Below are 16724 nucleotides of genomic sequence, written 5' to 3' on the forward strand. Positions count from 1 at the left end.
ATAATCTGGCTAAGAGTTTTATTCTATGTGCATGCATTCCAGCTTCTTTCATTGATCAAAGGCCCTCAGGTTGAAAGATGACAGCAATGTATAGCATGGCAAAAAATAAAAACATCCAACACTAACATGGCATGAAAGTAATCTCTGGCTAATCCCTCTTTCAAAGGAAATAGTCATGACACATGTGACATGTGAATAGGATCTGGATTCCTTGAAGTAGGAGTGACACGTACAGGTCCTTTTGGTGCTGGGTACTGATCATGCACAGTCGTCTTGTCCAATGCCTGAAAGCCAAGGGATCCTCGCACCTTCAAGGCATAGAACTTGCGCAGGAGGACTGTCGCAGCCGAGCAGCTTTGCACGAGGTGAGTAAACAGCCTGCAGCAAAAGAAGATACACAGCACAGAACACTAGCCCTGTCAGAAGAGGAATATGGAAGCGATAACAGTGCACAGTTTGAAATAGTGCCCTCTCACCACTGCTTTAGGACTGCATTTGACTATACTTTTCGTAAAGTGAGAGTAAGCGATGATGCACACACGCAAGAAGTTGTGTACTTAGCATTTCGCCACTACTACGGTTGAACCGCAATATTTAATGGACATGGATAGTGACATAGGCACATTGCTTATATTATTACGATTACCATTTTTTCACTGCCTAACCAATGTTACAATGTTATTGCTTGGTGCAAGATGTGCCTACATGTATCTGGAATTTTCAGAATGTTGTCAGCGATTCTATAGTGAAGAGTCTTGTGTAATCAGATTGCGTGCACAATGCAAATTCTCAAACATATACGAGCACCAGCAATTACACTAGTATATAAGATGCGTCCACTTGACTTGTAGATCGGATTTCGACGACCGATGACTGCACTCACCGCTGTCGTTGCTTTGAGTGTACCTTGTTTTTCTATGCACAAGTATGCCCAATAAAGAGTTAGATTCGTGACTCACAGATTTGGCACTCTGGTTCTTCACCGTCGCAACAATGTGACAATATAACAAATTATCAGATATACTGAAGTAATATACATCCTTTTTCTAGCCTATATTAGCATGTACTGAATATAGGTCTATAACAAATATTGAATATAGTGAAGGTAGTTTCGTGTCAGATGTGGCTCACGTGGTTTGACGGTACTAGGCAAATAAACGACTAGCAGCGATCCCTGTGAACAGCTATTGCCTGAAGTAATTTTTGCAACACTATGAGATGCCTCTTGTTGCACTGCTGTCTATCGTTCCACTTGGCGAGATGCAAGTATTAGTACTAAATCAATCACTCAACTGCATCACATGGCTGTTTCTTCGTCCTTTGCAGGGTGTCTTTCTTGCCATAAACATCACATGCACTCGCACTAGCAGCTACCAAGAAAACAAGTTCACATAAGATAGCGCTTGAGTGGCGCTTTAAAGCACCTGCATAATAATTTTGTAAAATCTGAGCAAGATCGAGGTTCATTTCACCCATTTCACCACACATTTCATCAGTTTATGCAAAGCTGTCATTAGCTTATTGGTAGTTATTGGTAAATGAGAATAATGTGCATCACGTCCTCTACTTACGTAAAGCCATATCCAGCAATTTATGTCATGCGAGGATAGCATACCAAAACTTACACCCTGCTTAACAAACGAACATTCCACTTTAAATAAAACTGCATGCACTAGAAATTATGCAAGGCAGCCAGCCACAAATGAAAAACACGAATGTCACAGAACTAACGTTTTGCCGAGTGCTGCACCCACAGCAACGGTCAGGGAGTCTGGCACTTGTAAGTGGTCAATAAGCATTCCCATGTACTCTCCAACGACTGGATCAGTCAGTGTCCATCAGCACCTTTTTCAATCCTTGCCAACCAGCAAACTCAGCCTGAAATATTAATAGGTGGCAATAATTTCATGAATCAGTAAAGTTAACACATTAATTATGTGCCCAAGCAGTGCCTTGTATAAGGGAGATGCTGTACGGAAGGACCAGCAATAATTTTTGGTAAACTCGCATTCTTTAAAGGTATGGCAGAGGAACACAATAAATGAAGCTAGAGCAGATTGCTCTTGCAAAACTCTTTGTGCATTAATTTGCTTCACCAAAAGATATGACTTACCGTATTTATTCGAATATAAGACTACCTTTTTTTTCGAAAATGTTACCCAAAATGATCTATCGACCTATGTTGCTGACCAAAGAATCTCGACCTATATTTGTCAAAAAATCTAGCAAAAGTACCGAGCGAACAGAGTTGCTCCATCGCACCCACTGTAAGGCCATTCTGGAGATTATCTAGTGGCTTTAGGAAATGCTGCATATGCAACACACTCAACAGCACCGAGGATGAAGTCGTTTAGGGTACCTATGATGCCGGCAAAGCACCCCACGAGGATGGCTTCTGTGGCAGTTCCGACGAGAATGCAGCTCAGGGCATTGACTAAGCAAGACTTAGGCGCAGAGCTTACAATAAATAAATGTGTGTCGTGTTCTAAGTTTTATTGTTTTCCTAAACATGTATGGGTCAGCCTATATTCATGTTCGACCTATCTTCGAGTAAATACAGTACTAGAGGAGAAAATAAAAGGCCAAACTTTTTAGTATTGGGCATTTGTGCCTGACAGTGGCATCGATGACGTCACTGTGATTTGATTTCACAAATATTGTGGTATCTGCACATACAGGTCCTTTTTGTGCAGGAAAAGGTCTACCAGGATGAGTCCTTGTTAATTTCCAAATGCAAAGCACCATTTTCTGTACTTATGAACCAATAACAAGCCTTGGCCAGACATTCGCACAATGTTCCATGTCATGAGGAACTAGTGTGAAAATGCCAAAGTACTTGTACTGCTACCATAGCTGTGGTGACGACAAGGTTGAAGTTCACCTTGCCTGCGAAGAAAATTTACACACGGCACGTGACGGAACATGGTCGCCATCTTAGCTGTTCCTCTGTCGTCGATCATCACGCCCACGTCTACGGCCAGGCTGGCCCCCACAATTAGCGATGAGCCCCTGGCGGCTCATCGCTACTCAGCCACTACATAATTGGTGACCTGGACGTCTTGCCGCACATCTTCCACTTTTACACCACTATCTGGAATACCAAGTCCTTGCTCTTGCAAAAGTAGCCTATGTCTTTGTAATTCTAGCTGTACATGTCCTTCCATTAGTTTAGTTTAACTTCATACTTTCGTTAGTGTCTTTATTGTGGACTAGAGTCTGAGTTGTTTTTATACTATGCCCCATAGGAAAGTGGTTGCTGCTGCTGGTAATTGAACCCACGACCTACTTCTCAACAGCAGACCTGCATATCTGCTAAGCCATTACGGGAATGTCCTGCAAAAGTGCAAACCCATGACCTAATGGGGGGCCACTTGTAATGGATAATCTTCGTAAATCAGGAAAATATTTGCACAGTCAAAGACAAGGGGAAAAAATGGAGTCTTAAATTTAATCAATAAATGCATCAATAAGCACCTGTATTTTATAAACAAGCACCTCTATGAAGTGCACTGTTCAGAGAGTTTTCTTCAAATTTTATCTTTGTAATATGAATGATTTCCATACAGATCTCTTATGAAGACCAGAGGTGTTCTCTTTGGGAGTTGAATGTTGACCGTATATACAGTGCAGACCGCTTATAACGTAAGTCGCCGGAGTCGCGAATATCCGCACTATAACCAAACAACTATTTTATTGCGATAATGGACACTCCAGGCGCATTTCTGCCATCGCTGTCACCGTGCTCTAGGTTCCGTATTCGCTTACTAAATAAATTAACAAGCACGGTGTCACGCGTGCACAAGCAAACATGAATACATCTCGCTCATTGACTGCGGAAACGAACTGTCAAAACGCTCGAGTGACGAAACGTAGCGAGCGAATTGACCTTCGTGCTATCATGCCTCTCGCTTCAACGCGACCTACAAGCAGCGAAAATAAGGCATGCGGTGGACTTTCCCCATCGCAGATTGCTTTCAAGATAGGACCAAGGCAATCGTATCACCGAAGTGGATCGTCGCAGATTACGTCCTGCTTCGGTCGACTGAAACCGTTCCGCATTGCTTTGCTGGCGAAAATCCTCTCCTTCTGTTTGCGCCAGTCCCGAACGCAAGTTTCGGATTCTCCGAATGCCCGTGATGCGGCCCGATTTCCGTCCGTCTCCGCACACATGATCACTTTCCTTTTAAATGCCGCATCACGATGAACTCGGTACTTCATGCTGATAGAGCCGACGCAGAGAATGTGAATACAGACGGCAGACTATTGCCTAAGCATGTGTACTGCAGCACATGGAGGAAGCTCCGGTAGCTAGAGAGTAGCTAGGCTCGACGTGCGTGCGAGGCGGTCATTTTGAATTGCCGACGGCTATATGGTAACGCAGATTTAGCGTCGTACTCGATTCTAATGCGCACACAATTTTTGGACCTGTTTTATCGGAAAAAAAGTGTGCGTTAGATTCGAGTAAATACTGTATTTGTGGCTTCAGGGGAGTGTTTGCCGTCTAGGTTGACTGCCGAACTTCCAGGCAGCCACACTGTAACTGATATTTCGTGTCCCGCAACTGCACTATAAGCGATACACGTATACATAGAGTGCTATGGGAAAATTAACGGGAGTCTGAAAAGACCATATTATATCTGGTCCTGCACTAAAAGCGGTTACATTATAAGTGGTCCATACTGCACTCGTGTAAAAGTGGCACTTTTTTTTCGCAATCTTGATGAGGTGCACCCCTTACATGGGGGTGGGCCATTGCGGTCTAATTTTTCTGGTCATGTGTAGTACCCTCGACTTCTTTGCGCAAAAAGGGCAAACGCTGTAGTTTTTATAATGCACGTATTTGTTAACGCTAGCATGCCATGCAGCTGGTGCCCATCTATAGTCCTCACTACTGTCGCCGTCACCACTGCTGAGATTAGGTTCAGTAGCCCACTCATGGATACAGTCTTCCTCAGTGCCCTTCATGACGTCAGATATGACTGTGACGTCGAAGCTTTTCACAATGATGTTTCCAAAGACTGCGCATGCCCCGCGCTCAGAATCTAAGAGACCGCACACAAGCTGTGACGCCCTCTTCAGTCTTCGAATTCTTTATCTGAGCATTTTCTTTCTTAAAATTTCGAGCTGCTAAGTTGGAGGTGCGGCTGTTACATGAATGCGGCCTTTAGTCGACTATATACAGCACAACAAAATTACATAATGGAATGTTTTATTTAGGACCAACAAATGGCAGTCTTATCACAGAGTCTGTTTATACATGCACATTTTTTTTTACCGAAAATAAATAGTTATGCTTTAAGACAGAATGTCAGCTGTCTTTTAAGAAGAGTAGCAATAACTATTTTACAAATATCACGACTATTTTAACCCGCTCTGCTCTGGTGTTATCAAGTGAGAGCACTACTGAAAACATGGGACAAGTTATTTTAGAAAAGAAATGGAAGAGAAAAGTGCATGGGAACAAGAAGTTTGGAATGCTCATACAGAACTGTCAACAGCTGTAGACAAATTTAATGAAGCAGCATTATATCGACAAAGAAAACCAAGAGGATTCAATGTAGACATGGCACTTGTCAAATGCCGTTACAGTAAAAATGTCAAAGAAGAAAAAAAAATTCCAAGGCCGAAACTGCTCGTCAGCTCAATCAATGGCATTTCGCAACTATTCTTTTAGTGGGTGCACAGTCGGCAGGATCTGTCCTGGCAACAATTACTTAACATAGTCAACTCAATTTTGTGATTTTGTTCCCCAATAAATTTATTATGCAACATGACGCACAGTAATAGCGAGGACAGTAGCACTAGCAAAGAGCATAACGCTGAACCGTGGCTTCTTTACCTACCTTCAAGGCAATAGTGCCTATGCATGCAGCAAATATCATTCAAAAAATTACTGTACCGTGCCCATTGCGGTGACCATAGAAGGTTGGATTCGCACTGCAGTGTCCCGTGCCTTGTTCAAAGTGGCCTGACAATCCTCTTGCAGTCGATGAGTGCTCCTGTGCAGCCAAGTGAAACAATAGTCGCGGCATACATACATGAATAATGCAGACAGAAAGTGACTAGTCAGTGACAACCTATGTTCCGTTTCATACATAGCAGGAAATGATACGAAGGCCAGAGAGATTTGTCTAACGCTCGGGTTTGCAGCGGAAAAATAGTGCATCACATATGAAAGATGTAGACATGAGTCATGTTATTCAATTTAACATTGTCTCATACCTTTATGTGGCAACCTACGATGTAATTATACTGTATTATGTGGAAGGCGTCGCAGATTTTAATGTCTTTGCCACCGAAAAAGCAGGATGGCACATGTCTGCAACAAGTGGCCAGAGCGCACTGCTTGCGCACGTGACCAAAGCATAGTACGTCATGTAGTACTGGAAGCACAAAGGTGCCCAAGTAATATGTGAGTTGACATAACCTTAGTTCTGAAGTTGTAGTTGTAATACATCAAGTAGTTATTTTGACGAAAGTATTGCAGATTCTGGTATGTGAACACCAACGACAACAACAACAACAAAAAATGACATTTTGAACGTTGATGAAGTGCTCTGACGAAATGTGAAGTGAAAGACGATGAAGTGCTATGACAGGTTGTGTTGCGATTCGGAGCTATGGTTTGGGGCATGGAGGCACAGGTGGCAGCTGCAGTGCGGTTTTGCAGGTGGAGCTTGTACCCAATTTTTAGGTAATTGTCACTCAGAGCATAGTGTCTCCTTATACAAGTTTTGAAGTGAGAAGAAGGGGCTTTACTGATATATACAGCAAACTTCTGTGAAAATCCCCTTAATATGACCTTAAAAATATTGCCAATGGTGGATTGAGTGACTGTTAGAAATGATTAATAGAACGGTGACGGCAAAACCTTTTAACGCGACAGCGTTAAGGGCCCGTGTCGCAGAAAATGGCGTCGGCAACCGGCGTCGGCATGCGATGTCGACGGGTGGCGGAGAAAATCATCCCCAACCACGCAGGCCCTCCGAATATATTTAGGTACATGTATATGCCCCGCCTTCTTATATGACCTGCGGTATATGTGGGTTATATTGCCACACCATTTTATCATTAATGTTGCTCATACCTTGTCTTGCATTCTTGGCAAAGCTATTCCTCGGAATTTTGAGAATGACAGTCCACAAACAAATGTCATGAAACAAAACACCCATAGCGCATGCCTTTTATGTAAATCTTCTCAGACTGAAATAGTAAAAGTACGAAACAAAAACGGAAACCTGAAAATTACGCAATTTTTTGGGCGTGGCTGTGCAATATCTTCAGGATCGCCCCACGCAAGAGGCCGTGTTTCTATCAGAAAGCTCGCCTACGTGCATCGCGTTCGTCGCCAGTGTTTCCCGGTAACCATGACGGTTGCTTAAGCTGCAGTTGTCGGGAAGCGTGAGAAGCAGTCAGGGATCTTTGAATGCTATCGCGTTCCACTCTTAAAAGCGAAGCTTAAGCGTCCTCCAAATTTTGACTCCTGGGTGTGTATGTGCATGATGATTTAAAATTAAGACACCTGTCTAAATGCTGCAGGTGGTTAGGCAAACGAATATTTAACATGTGCCATGTACAATGGCAACACTGTTTTGTTTGTCCATTAGTGAGTAGAGCCCATGATTGGTGCACTCTATTTAAGTGCCACAAAAAATGTAATGACCAACGGTCATCAACTAGGCACTTTATTGGTGACTCTATTGCTTTGATAAATACATTTGCATTGTACAGGCCAACATTCAGTCAACGCCAAATTTTGTTAATATAGCTGACAAGGTATATGAAGAACAACACCAACTTCACACAATGTTTCCAGTAAGAAGGCATACCATATTTATTCGATTCTGTGTGCCCTTGATTGTATTGCACACCCCAATTATTATACTTGAAAAATTGCTAAATTCTATATCCTTGATTGTTCCCTCAGTATAGATTTTCATGGTGAAAACAAAAAATGGAAATTTGTTCTTGAAAAAATAAAATTTTAAACTTTGTGGTTGCTGGAGGTTCGATTTGGACACCAGTGATGGGTGATCTCGAATGATTAAAAAAAATAATAAATTATGGGGTTTTATGTGCCAAAACCACGATCTGATTATGAGGCACGCTGTTGTGGGGGACTCCGGAAATTTGGACCACCTGGGGTTCTTTAACGTGCACCTAAATTCAAGTACACTGGTGTTTTCACATTTCGCCCCCATTGAAATGCGGCCGCCGTGGCCGGGATTCGATCCCGTAACCTCGTGCTCAGCAGCCCAACACCATAGCCACTGAGCAACCACGGCGGGTTGATCTCCAATGATTACAAACTTCCGATGCTTGCAGTAGGTTCAGGCACTCTCAGTGTGGCAAAGCATGGCCTTCAAGATTGGAAGGTCGGACTTTCACACCATTTATTGCAGTTTTGTTTTTGTATCGATTCTAACGCGCATGTCATATCTTATCGTATTTTTCCAGAAAAAAAAATTATGTAGATCCAATGGACATTTTGTGAAGCAGTTAATCAAATGTTATAAATTTGCTCAATTCCACCAGCGTACCTAAGGTCAAATTTTGAGGGGGGCCCACTGGGCATATGCCTTCCGTCCCCCTCCTAAATTTTTGTGTTAGTATGTGGCGGCCTGCCCACGCTTCCACTTCCCCACACCGTCTTCAACCTCCCCGTACCTGTCTCGGGCCAAGGGGGTGCCTCCCTCGAAAAACATTTCTGGCTACGCCCCTGCCTATTTCATTCCCGTGTCTTTGGTGTAAAGGAAACTGTTGCATGTGCGTGTGCTCTCGTGCACCCATGCTACACCATGTGACACTCACAGCGATCATCTCATAGACCTAGTTAGTGCTGGTACGATAGAAGTTTATGTGCCATTGTGGCCTAATGGTTAGAGCATCAGGTTGCTGTGCTGCGGGGCTCAAGGTTGGATACCAACATCAGGCACGTAATTAAATTAATTTTTTTAAGTATGAGCACTTCGGCAAGACAGCAGCGCCCAGCAGCCACAGTCGGGCAAGTCCAGGAGGGTTCGCGAAGAAAGCTTCGTTTTAAAACTGCGTGTTAGAATCGAGTAAATACAGTAATAGCATTTTATAGTCCGTGTTGACCTAACATAGATACAGGTAGCTAGCATTCACGCTGCCTTGTTTTTGATTATAGTACCACAAACATACGCACTGAGACACATTATTATAGTCACAATTAAGTAACACAGATGAGATAATCACAAGCAGTGGAAAGAACAAAGACCACAGTCATGACTAATTCAACTGAAAAGGTAATTTTATAAATGGACATATGAGGCAGGTCTGTGGCTGCATTAACCATTTCTTTTGGAGGTGACACTCCTCCAGTGTCGGGTATTTGTTCTCAGATATTATAAAACAAACACAACGGTTTATTTATGGGTATGCAGAAGGGCAAAATTGACGCGGATAATGGGAAATGCTCTCCGCGTATGGTCCTCATATTCCTATCTGACCTCAGTGACACGGCAGGACAGAAACGCAAAAGCATACCGCTACGTCAGTGACAGTGAAAGGCTTAACAAGGAACTGAAAAGGTTCCCAGGCCGTAGAATTCACATGCCAGGATCTACCTTAGTAACGAGTGCTGTAAAGATGCCAGCACAGAGTGTGCCAAGAGAATAGTTAAACACACAGCACATAGAAAAGACAAAAAACATGGAGGAAACATCATATAACAGTAACATTTTGTACAAGAATTGATGATAATTGACAGGGCTTAATGTGCCGAAGCTGCACAGTGGAATGTGAGGTCAATCTTGAACACATGATGATCTCTATGGTGCCCTTAGATCTAAGTACACTGGCTTTTTTGTATTTTGCCCCCCCCCCCCCCCCAAAAAAAAATGCAGTCAGATGCATTAAATGCAGTTAAAATACATTACCATGCAAATCTAACAGTACTTGGCAGCAGACCACCATAGCCACTGAGACGCTGCAACAAGTTGTGAGCAGTGGCAGCAGTGCAAAGACGCAAGAACAAAGGTCTGCCATGCAGTGGCCTTACGTGTATTTGTCAATGGCTGCATAGCTCTGCTTCTGCAGCTTCACAAGATCAGCCTTCATGCTTCCATCAAGCAGCCACAAAGAAGCCAGCTCTGCTTGGACCTGCTGCTTGGTGCGGCAGGATTGCACCGAAAATGGGCCGAACATCAGACGATGGCACAATTCACTCAATGAGGCAGTTTTAAACACTGCAATTAAACAGCATAGATGGCAGACAAGGGAAACAGACAGGATGGCCATGAGCCGAACATGCATCGACTAATCATTTTATCAAGAACTGCTGCAAGCTGTACTAGTTGGCTTCTTTTGAAATGTACACTTTGCCAGCAATTTTTAACATCAATCACTTTGTACACTCCTGCTTTCAGTTGTCTTCTTTATTGGAATGTGTTTTACAAAGCTTTTTTTATTGGTTTCTATACAGTTGAACCTCGTTGATAAGATCTTCGCGGGAACCAGAAAATAAAACTTATCATCTAAAAATCGTATCATCCAAAGCAAGCCCCAAAACATGACACTTGACTTCGTGACAAACTCGCTAGCAAAGCTTCCTGTGGCGTCGAGTGATACTGCTCCGCATAACACACGTGTTAACGTATTACCTGCACGTTGACGTATTACGTATTACGCAGAATTGTGTCAACGAGGTTTCACTGTATTTGCTCATTTGTTACTTTTGTTTAGTGGTTGACTTTGCTAGTACAATTCTTATGGGTTACCGTCTGCAATTTGTTTCTTTCACCTGTCTGCCAAGCAATAGACTCGTACTGTGTTCCACTTTTCACTCTACTAGATAGCCTCTTTCTGCCTTCCTTAAAGTGTGCTCTGTTCTTTTGTTATATTTACTATGCCACCTACGAATAAAATCATTAGGCCGATATCACAAGTGTACTGCTCGTCTCTTGTCCCATTGTCTGTTCCATTCACCACATGAACACAAACCAACCATGCAGCACAATTTCATGCCCACATGAACCACTTTTGCGTGCAGTGAGGAGTTGCATGCTGCTGAAAAAACACCATGCCACCGGGATAGGTCAAGCACCAACACATCGTGTCATGCCAAAGTACATCTATTGAGGTCAGTCACTAAAAGATGCTGCATAGCCAAAGAGAGAAGCACAAGAACAGTTGCATCTTAAAACAAAAAAAGACACAGAGGACAAAACCATGGTGTCTAGCTCACTTAGGCAGTGAACATGCAGAGATGATTGCCAGCTACACCATCAAAACAGTCACATGCAAAACTTGCCTCTTTCTGTGATATGCAGCGGTCCCTTTCAGCATTGCTAGTTTGAAGCTCTGACTGCAGTTGTTCACACTGTGGGCAGTTGGGTGTGTGACATCCCAAGAAAAGGATGTCGGCAAGAACGCAATTAGCAATGACAAGACAGCAAAAACTCTTGCCATTACTGCACTTCCCAGGAGAAAGCGAAATGTCCTGGCCACTCTGCTCTAAAATGTGTTGTTAACTAAACACTGTTGGAGTAATTACTGCTGTCTCGCACCTATTTCAGTATATATAGTGATGGAAGGTTTATTTATGATTACAGAGATATGTAGTTAGGAAAACATCCTTAAAGGGACACTAAAGGCAGATATGAAGTCAAGCTAAAGTGATAGATTAATGCTTGAGAAGGCCTAAGGCGTCAATATTATCACGAACAAAGCTTTAGCAATCGTGAAATTGAGGTAAATGCAGGACACAATTTGCGACTCACCCGGGACATCGAAGTACTAGCCTTATAACATAGGCACTTCTCATTTTAATTCTGCTACTGGTGCTCTACCTCTCGTAATAAAAATATCATTGCATTGCATTATAAGACTGAAGAAAATGCTACTTATCCAGTTATATTCTATGTTTAGAAAAGAGAACTACATAACTGATGTTACACTTGACAACGACGCCGTCGGTCAGAAGGTTTCGTTTTCACCGGACTCTTCGCAGCCCACGCTTTCGTGTTTCAGTAGTTTCGCTATCGCGTAGTGCTGTGCTGGTTTTGCTGGCTTGCGAAACACACACAAACTGCAAGTAGCAGAGAATTCCACGTCCATGTGATGTTGTGGGTGCCCAAACAGTCCGTCCCACTTGACAAAAAGCAGCTGTAGCAGCGAATCCAACGCTCGGTCATCGCTCGGTTTCTCAATGGCTGCGCATCTGCATTGTGTGCAAGAAAACGTAGTGCCCTCTGTCGGGCACCAATGGCAGTAAAGGGCGGTGATGGCGTATGCAACGTCACCACTCCCTAGCTCGAGGGCGCGCGATTTGAATTGTGCTAAAGGTATGCGGACTTTTCAGACGCGATCTTTTCTTAAACTAAGTCTCGGCCCGAAACATGCACTGTGAGGTTTTTGGAATGGTATTTTAACAGTCTGTGTTGACTTAATATTTGCCTTTAGTATCCTTTTAAAGTATACTCATTAAAACTGTCGCACACTAGAATATTGAACAGCTGTTGATGGATATTCACTCAATTTCAATTTTTCTCTGGTCTGCGTTCATGCATTATCTACGAGTCCCAAAATTTGGGATAAGCATAGTGCACTGCCTGCAGCGGTACACATGGTTGGAGAATGTTAGTGTAAAAGTACATATGAGCTGCCAGCGAAATTCCTTGCCATAATCTTGTAGCTTTATGCTGCTGAAATGCATTGAAGTATTTAGCTCCCCATAATCACACAAGACTTGGTATAATTGCACAGGATTGGGTATAGGTTTTGGAAATGATTGCACAAAATTACACAGGAATGGGTGAGAAAACAGCTTTTTGCCACGAATCACTTTGTGTGCACCGATGCATGGACAGATCAAGTTTTTGAACAAGCAGTGATGAACGGTTTACTTACGGTACGAGTAGATTCATGTTTTGCACTTGCAACTCACTAGTGACAGAACGCAACAATGCTTGCCTGTTGCTGAATTTCTTGCACAGCAGATTCAAGCTTCCGAAGCTCCCCTTCAATCCAAGTATTACGCTCCTGAGTCGTGCGAAAGCAATGGCTGTGGTATACACGCTGCATAACCGAGTTCTTCTCGTCAGCCAACTTTGCCATCCTAGTGCACACACAAATGAGAAATAAAATTATGTCAGCTTTAGTAGTTGGTATTGAAATTTTGAAGGGACACAAATGTGCATCTCATGTACCAGCAGCAAACGTGAATACTAAAGACACTACGTGGGACAGCCCTCTGGTTGAACGTATCTATTACGTCACCTTTCTGTAGCTGAAAGCTTGGTGATTTGGTTACTGGCATTATAAAACATGATCACACAACACTAAGGAAGACACAACACAAACATTAAATGCACAGGATAACCCCTTCAGGTGCCATGTCCACAAACGTGGACACTAACTTTGCATTCACGTAGTTCCAAACATAGATTGAAAAATATGATTTTTCACATTTCACATTTTTGGCTTTCCTTTCTCTATTTGACAAGTGGCGCCATCACCCTGAAGACATACGAAATAATGACCAGAAAGTGCGGGAAAATGGACATTTCAAGCTTAAGTAGCTCTTCGTTTTTATTTGTTTTTATGGTATTAACATTATTAAAAACACCCAAAAGCCATCTTTTTGTAAAAAGTGTAAGAGTGCCGCAGGCAACTACTGAAAGTTGGTGTCAATGTTTGCAGACAGGGCGCCTCAAAGCCACCTTTCCGAGCGAGCTGCCTTTTATAGCACGACGTCCCTTGGCTAAAAACCTCTTACTTTTTTTTCTCAGGCATTTATAAGCATGCGGCAGAGAGAAGGAAGGTCGATGACCAGACTGTCGACAAACTTTTAGGGAAAATTCAAAATAGCGACATATCCGATGCAGATCTCTGATGATGAATGTACGGAGCAAGACTTGGTGCATACAGTGAGGCCATTTCTTTTTAATTTGCAGCACTTGGAAATAATTCTATTGTTTTATATGCGAAAACATGTCTTAGGATATTCCCCCCATTCTCATGGGCGGTGGTAGTCTCCATTGGCGGTGGTGTCTTGACCAGATGGTATTTGCACACTTAGAAAGTGCACCTGAATGGGAATTGAGTAAGTGTGTCAGTGTTGGCTAATGTTGGCTAGTGACTGGGTGGTGGCAGTACAGGGCGCGAGGAGGAGAGAAGGGCGAGTGAGGAGAAGGTTGGGGGAAAGAGAGTAGAAGACTTTGGAGGGGAAGAGAGGGAGGGGATGAGGGAGGAAGACATTAAAGAAAGGAGGGAGATTCAGACAGTGCATTCCCTTTGCCACAGCTCATGCTTAGGCAATATGTCGCTCGAATCCCATTGCTAGTCCCCAAATATTGGATTTTTCCCCTCTTCCTTCATTCCGGCCCAGCGGTCTTTCACGCGCTCGGTCTGTTGCTCCTGCATGCTACATCCTCTCACATTAACAGACCCAGTAATCAATAGATAAGTACTGCTGGTATTTCTTTTTTTAGACTGTGGCTACGAGTTCCACAGAAGCAAGTGCTGGAAATTATCCTGCGACTTTGCGCACACAAGACAGAGCTTCCAGAAGCAACATTGAAGAAGCATGTAGTGGAGTGGGTGACAAAAGCCTTCTGTCCTGGCCAGTGGCACGGAGTGCAGCTACCGACCAACAGCCGGATCTCTCCCCAAAGACCCTCTGGCATACTTGAGCCGGTATTTCCTGCAGTGGGTTTTTCAAAATGTTGCGACATTTAAAAACGTGTACACGCTTCAGAAAGATGGCATTGAGCTCAGAACAAGCGAGCAAAGGATGAAGTTTTTATTTGGAATCCTCATGCTGATGGGGGTTTTTAAATATTTGAGGATTCGTATGTATTGGCAAGCATCAACTAGGATCCCTGTTATAGCCGACTCCAAGACAGCTAAGAGGTTTTTAAAAATTAGGGTTGCGCTGCACATAACAGAGTTGAACGCTCCACATGATTCGACGAACCAGGACAAGTTCTGGAAAGTCACCAGGATGCAATGCTTGCAACTGGACCCTTTGGAGCACAACACTATAGATGAGCAGATGATATCATTTACAGGCCGTGTTCTGGCAAAGCAATTTGTGAAAGGAAAACTGAATCCCGTAGGAGTGAAGGTGTTCCTCCGCTGTAGCTCCGACGACTTGGCTAATGACCTGGAGCTGTATCAAGGCAAGGGAACAGGGGTTAGTGCACAACATTCGTACCTCGGACTTGGCAGATCAGTTCTCGTGCGGCTGATTGAGGCGATGCCCCAAGAAAAAAACCTAAAATGCTTCATGGACAATTACTTCACTTCTGTGCTATTATTTCTGGAGCTGAAACAAAGAGGAATTCTAACCAGTAGTACAATTTGAGCTAACAGACCGCTTAAGTGTCCATTAAAAAATTAGAAGGAAATGAAAAAGGAGGTGCGAGGAAGCATGGAAGAAAAGGTTTCAGCAGAAGGTGACATGGCTATTGTAACATGGCAAGACATTGGAACAGTGAACATGGCCTCCGTGTAAGTTGGAATTGGGAATGCCGTAAAGGTAAAACGATGGAGTGAGGCAGCAAAGGAGCATATTGAAACACAAAAATATTGATATATGAGGCTTTTTGCATACAAGAAGTCAGTAACAGCTTAAGTACATTTTCTATTGAAATCTCAAGTAAAATTGAATACTTGAAGAGGAGGATGCATGGCCCATCAGCATGTGCATGACGGGCGATTCAAGTGACGTGTCATGTTATCTTGAATTGAGCTGCAAATGCGAGCATTTTATGCCTGTAATATCACTTGTACACTAAAGCCAGTTGATCTCCAGCGTCCGTCCTGTGCATTTTGTGTGTGTTGCATCTTCCCATTCAAGTGACGTGTCATGTTATTTTGAATTGAGCTGCAAATGTGAGCATTTTATGCCTGTAATATCACTTGTACACTAAAGCCAGTTGATGTCCAGCGTCCGTCCTGTGCATTTTGTGTGTGTTGCATCTTCCCTAGCGTTGTCGCCATGTTTCAGTGTACCAACCCTAACAAAAATTCCAATAAAAAGGTTATTGGCAACTAATAGCCTATTAATCTTAAATAAGGTCTAATAGAAAAAACCAGTAGCCCAATGCCATAAAAGATTAATTTTGGATTCCCTTGAGACCACCAAGTGTTTGATACCAATTTGTGAAGCTTACACTCATATGCACAAATGCAGAATGACAATTCACTTCAATGACTTTTCCATCGTTTCACTATGTGCAATGCCTCATATGCTATATATATAAGTAGGCAAAATTTGCATTACCAAGCAGTGCCAGTGGTTCAAGAGAAAAAAGTAACGTCTTAGGCTGATTTTATAATTGACTAAAATCTTATGCTAAACTACAAAGATCTCGTTGATGCGAACTCAAATTATAACTATTCTATTATTAATATATAATTTGTTGCTTCAAGTGCACTACTCAACTAGCAACTTCCAATTGGGTTCTATTAGGACCAACTGGCAATTACTCAATATCAATTCCAACACAAACTACAGCTTACAAGCCCAGAAATCTTTATCTGTAACAGTCTTAATTGACGGCGAACCTAGTACGCATCTATATATTAGTCTATCACGAAGCACCATCACACTGTATGGGCACTAATACAAATGACCTATACTCCATCTTACAAGTCGTTCGCAGCACTGCCGAAGGTAGGAGGCATACACAGGCAATATCCTAATGCAGCGCAATACAGTTTCGGGCCTCTCTGATTAATTTTAGGATTAGAGA

The 16724-nt window shown here is 42.8% G+C and overlaps 2 protein-coding genes and 1 long non-coding RNA gene across 4 annotated transcripts in view; 1 reads left to right on the forward strand and 2 right to left on the reverse strand.

Annotated features, from left to right (window-relative positions):
• LOC119449815 (structural maintenance of chromosomes protein 3-like) overlaps nt 1–10149 on the reverse strand; it is a 42366-nt gene extending 32217 nt beyond the window's left edge. Inside the window, exons 1-4 of the mRNA XM_037713085.2 lie at nt 10025–10149; nt 5900–5999; nt 1732–1878; nt 234–378 (exon numbers count right to left, since the gene is read on the reverse strand). Coding sequence (XP_037569013.1) covers nt 234–378; nt 1732–1805 — 219 coding nt within the window. The 5' untranslated portion in view covers nt 1806–1878; nt 5900–5999; nt 10025–10149. The remainder of the gene's footprint in view (nt 1–233; nt 379–1731; nt 1879–5899; nt 6000–10024) is intronic.
• Nucleotides 266–14953, forward strand: LOC125944682 (uncharacterized). The gene is made up of 4 exons (XR_007466359.1): nt 266–365; nt 11015–11104; nt 13755–13892; nt 14457–14953. It is a non-coding gene; the product is annotated as an uncharacterized LOC125944682 (long non-coding RNA).
• The window catches only part of LOC119448565 (structural maintenance of chromosomes protein 3-like), a 51857-nt gene continuing 48018 nt past the window's right edge, over nt 12886–16724 (reverse strand). The window contains exon 12 of one of the 2 annotated variants that reach the window (XM_049665454.1): nt 12886–13081. In XM_049665454.1, the coding sequence (XP_049521411.1) occupies nt 12910–13081 (172 nt within the window). In that variant the 3' untranslated portion in view covers nt 12886–12909. The remainder of the gene's footprint in view (nt 13082–16724) is intronic. The other variant, XM_049665455.1, reaches the window with a different exon arrangement.

The sequence above is a fragment of the Dermacentor silvarum genome, chromosome 4 (genome assembly GCF_013339745.2).
Source record: "Dermacentor silvarum isolate Dsil-2018 chromosome 4, BIME_Dsil_1.4, whole genome shotgun sequence".
Taxonomy (NCBI): Eukaryota; Metazoa; Arthropoda; class Arachnida; order Ixodida; family Ixodidae; genus Dermacentor; species Dermacentor silvarum.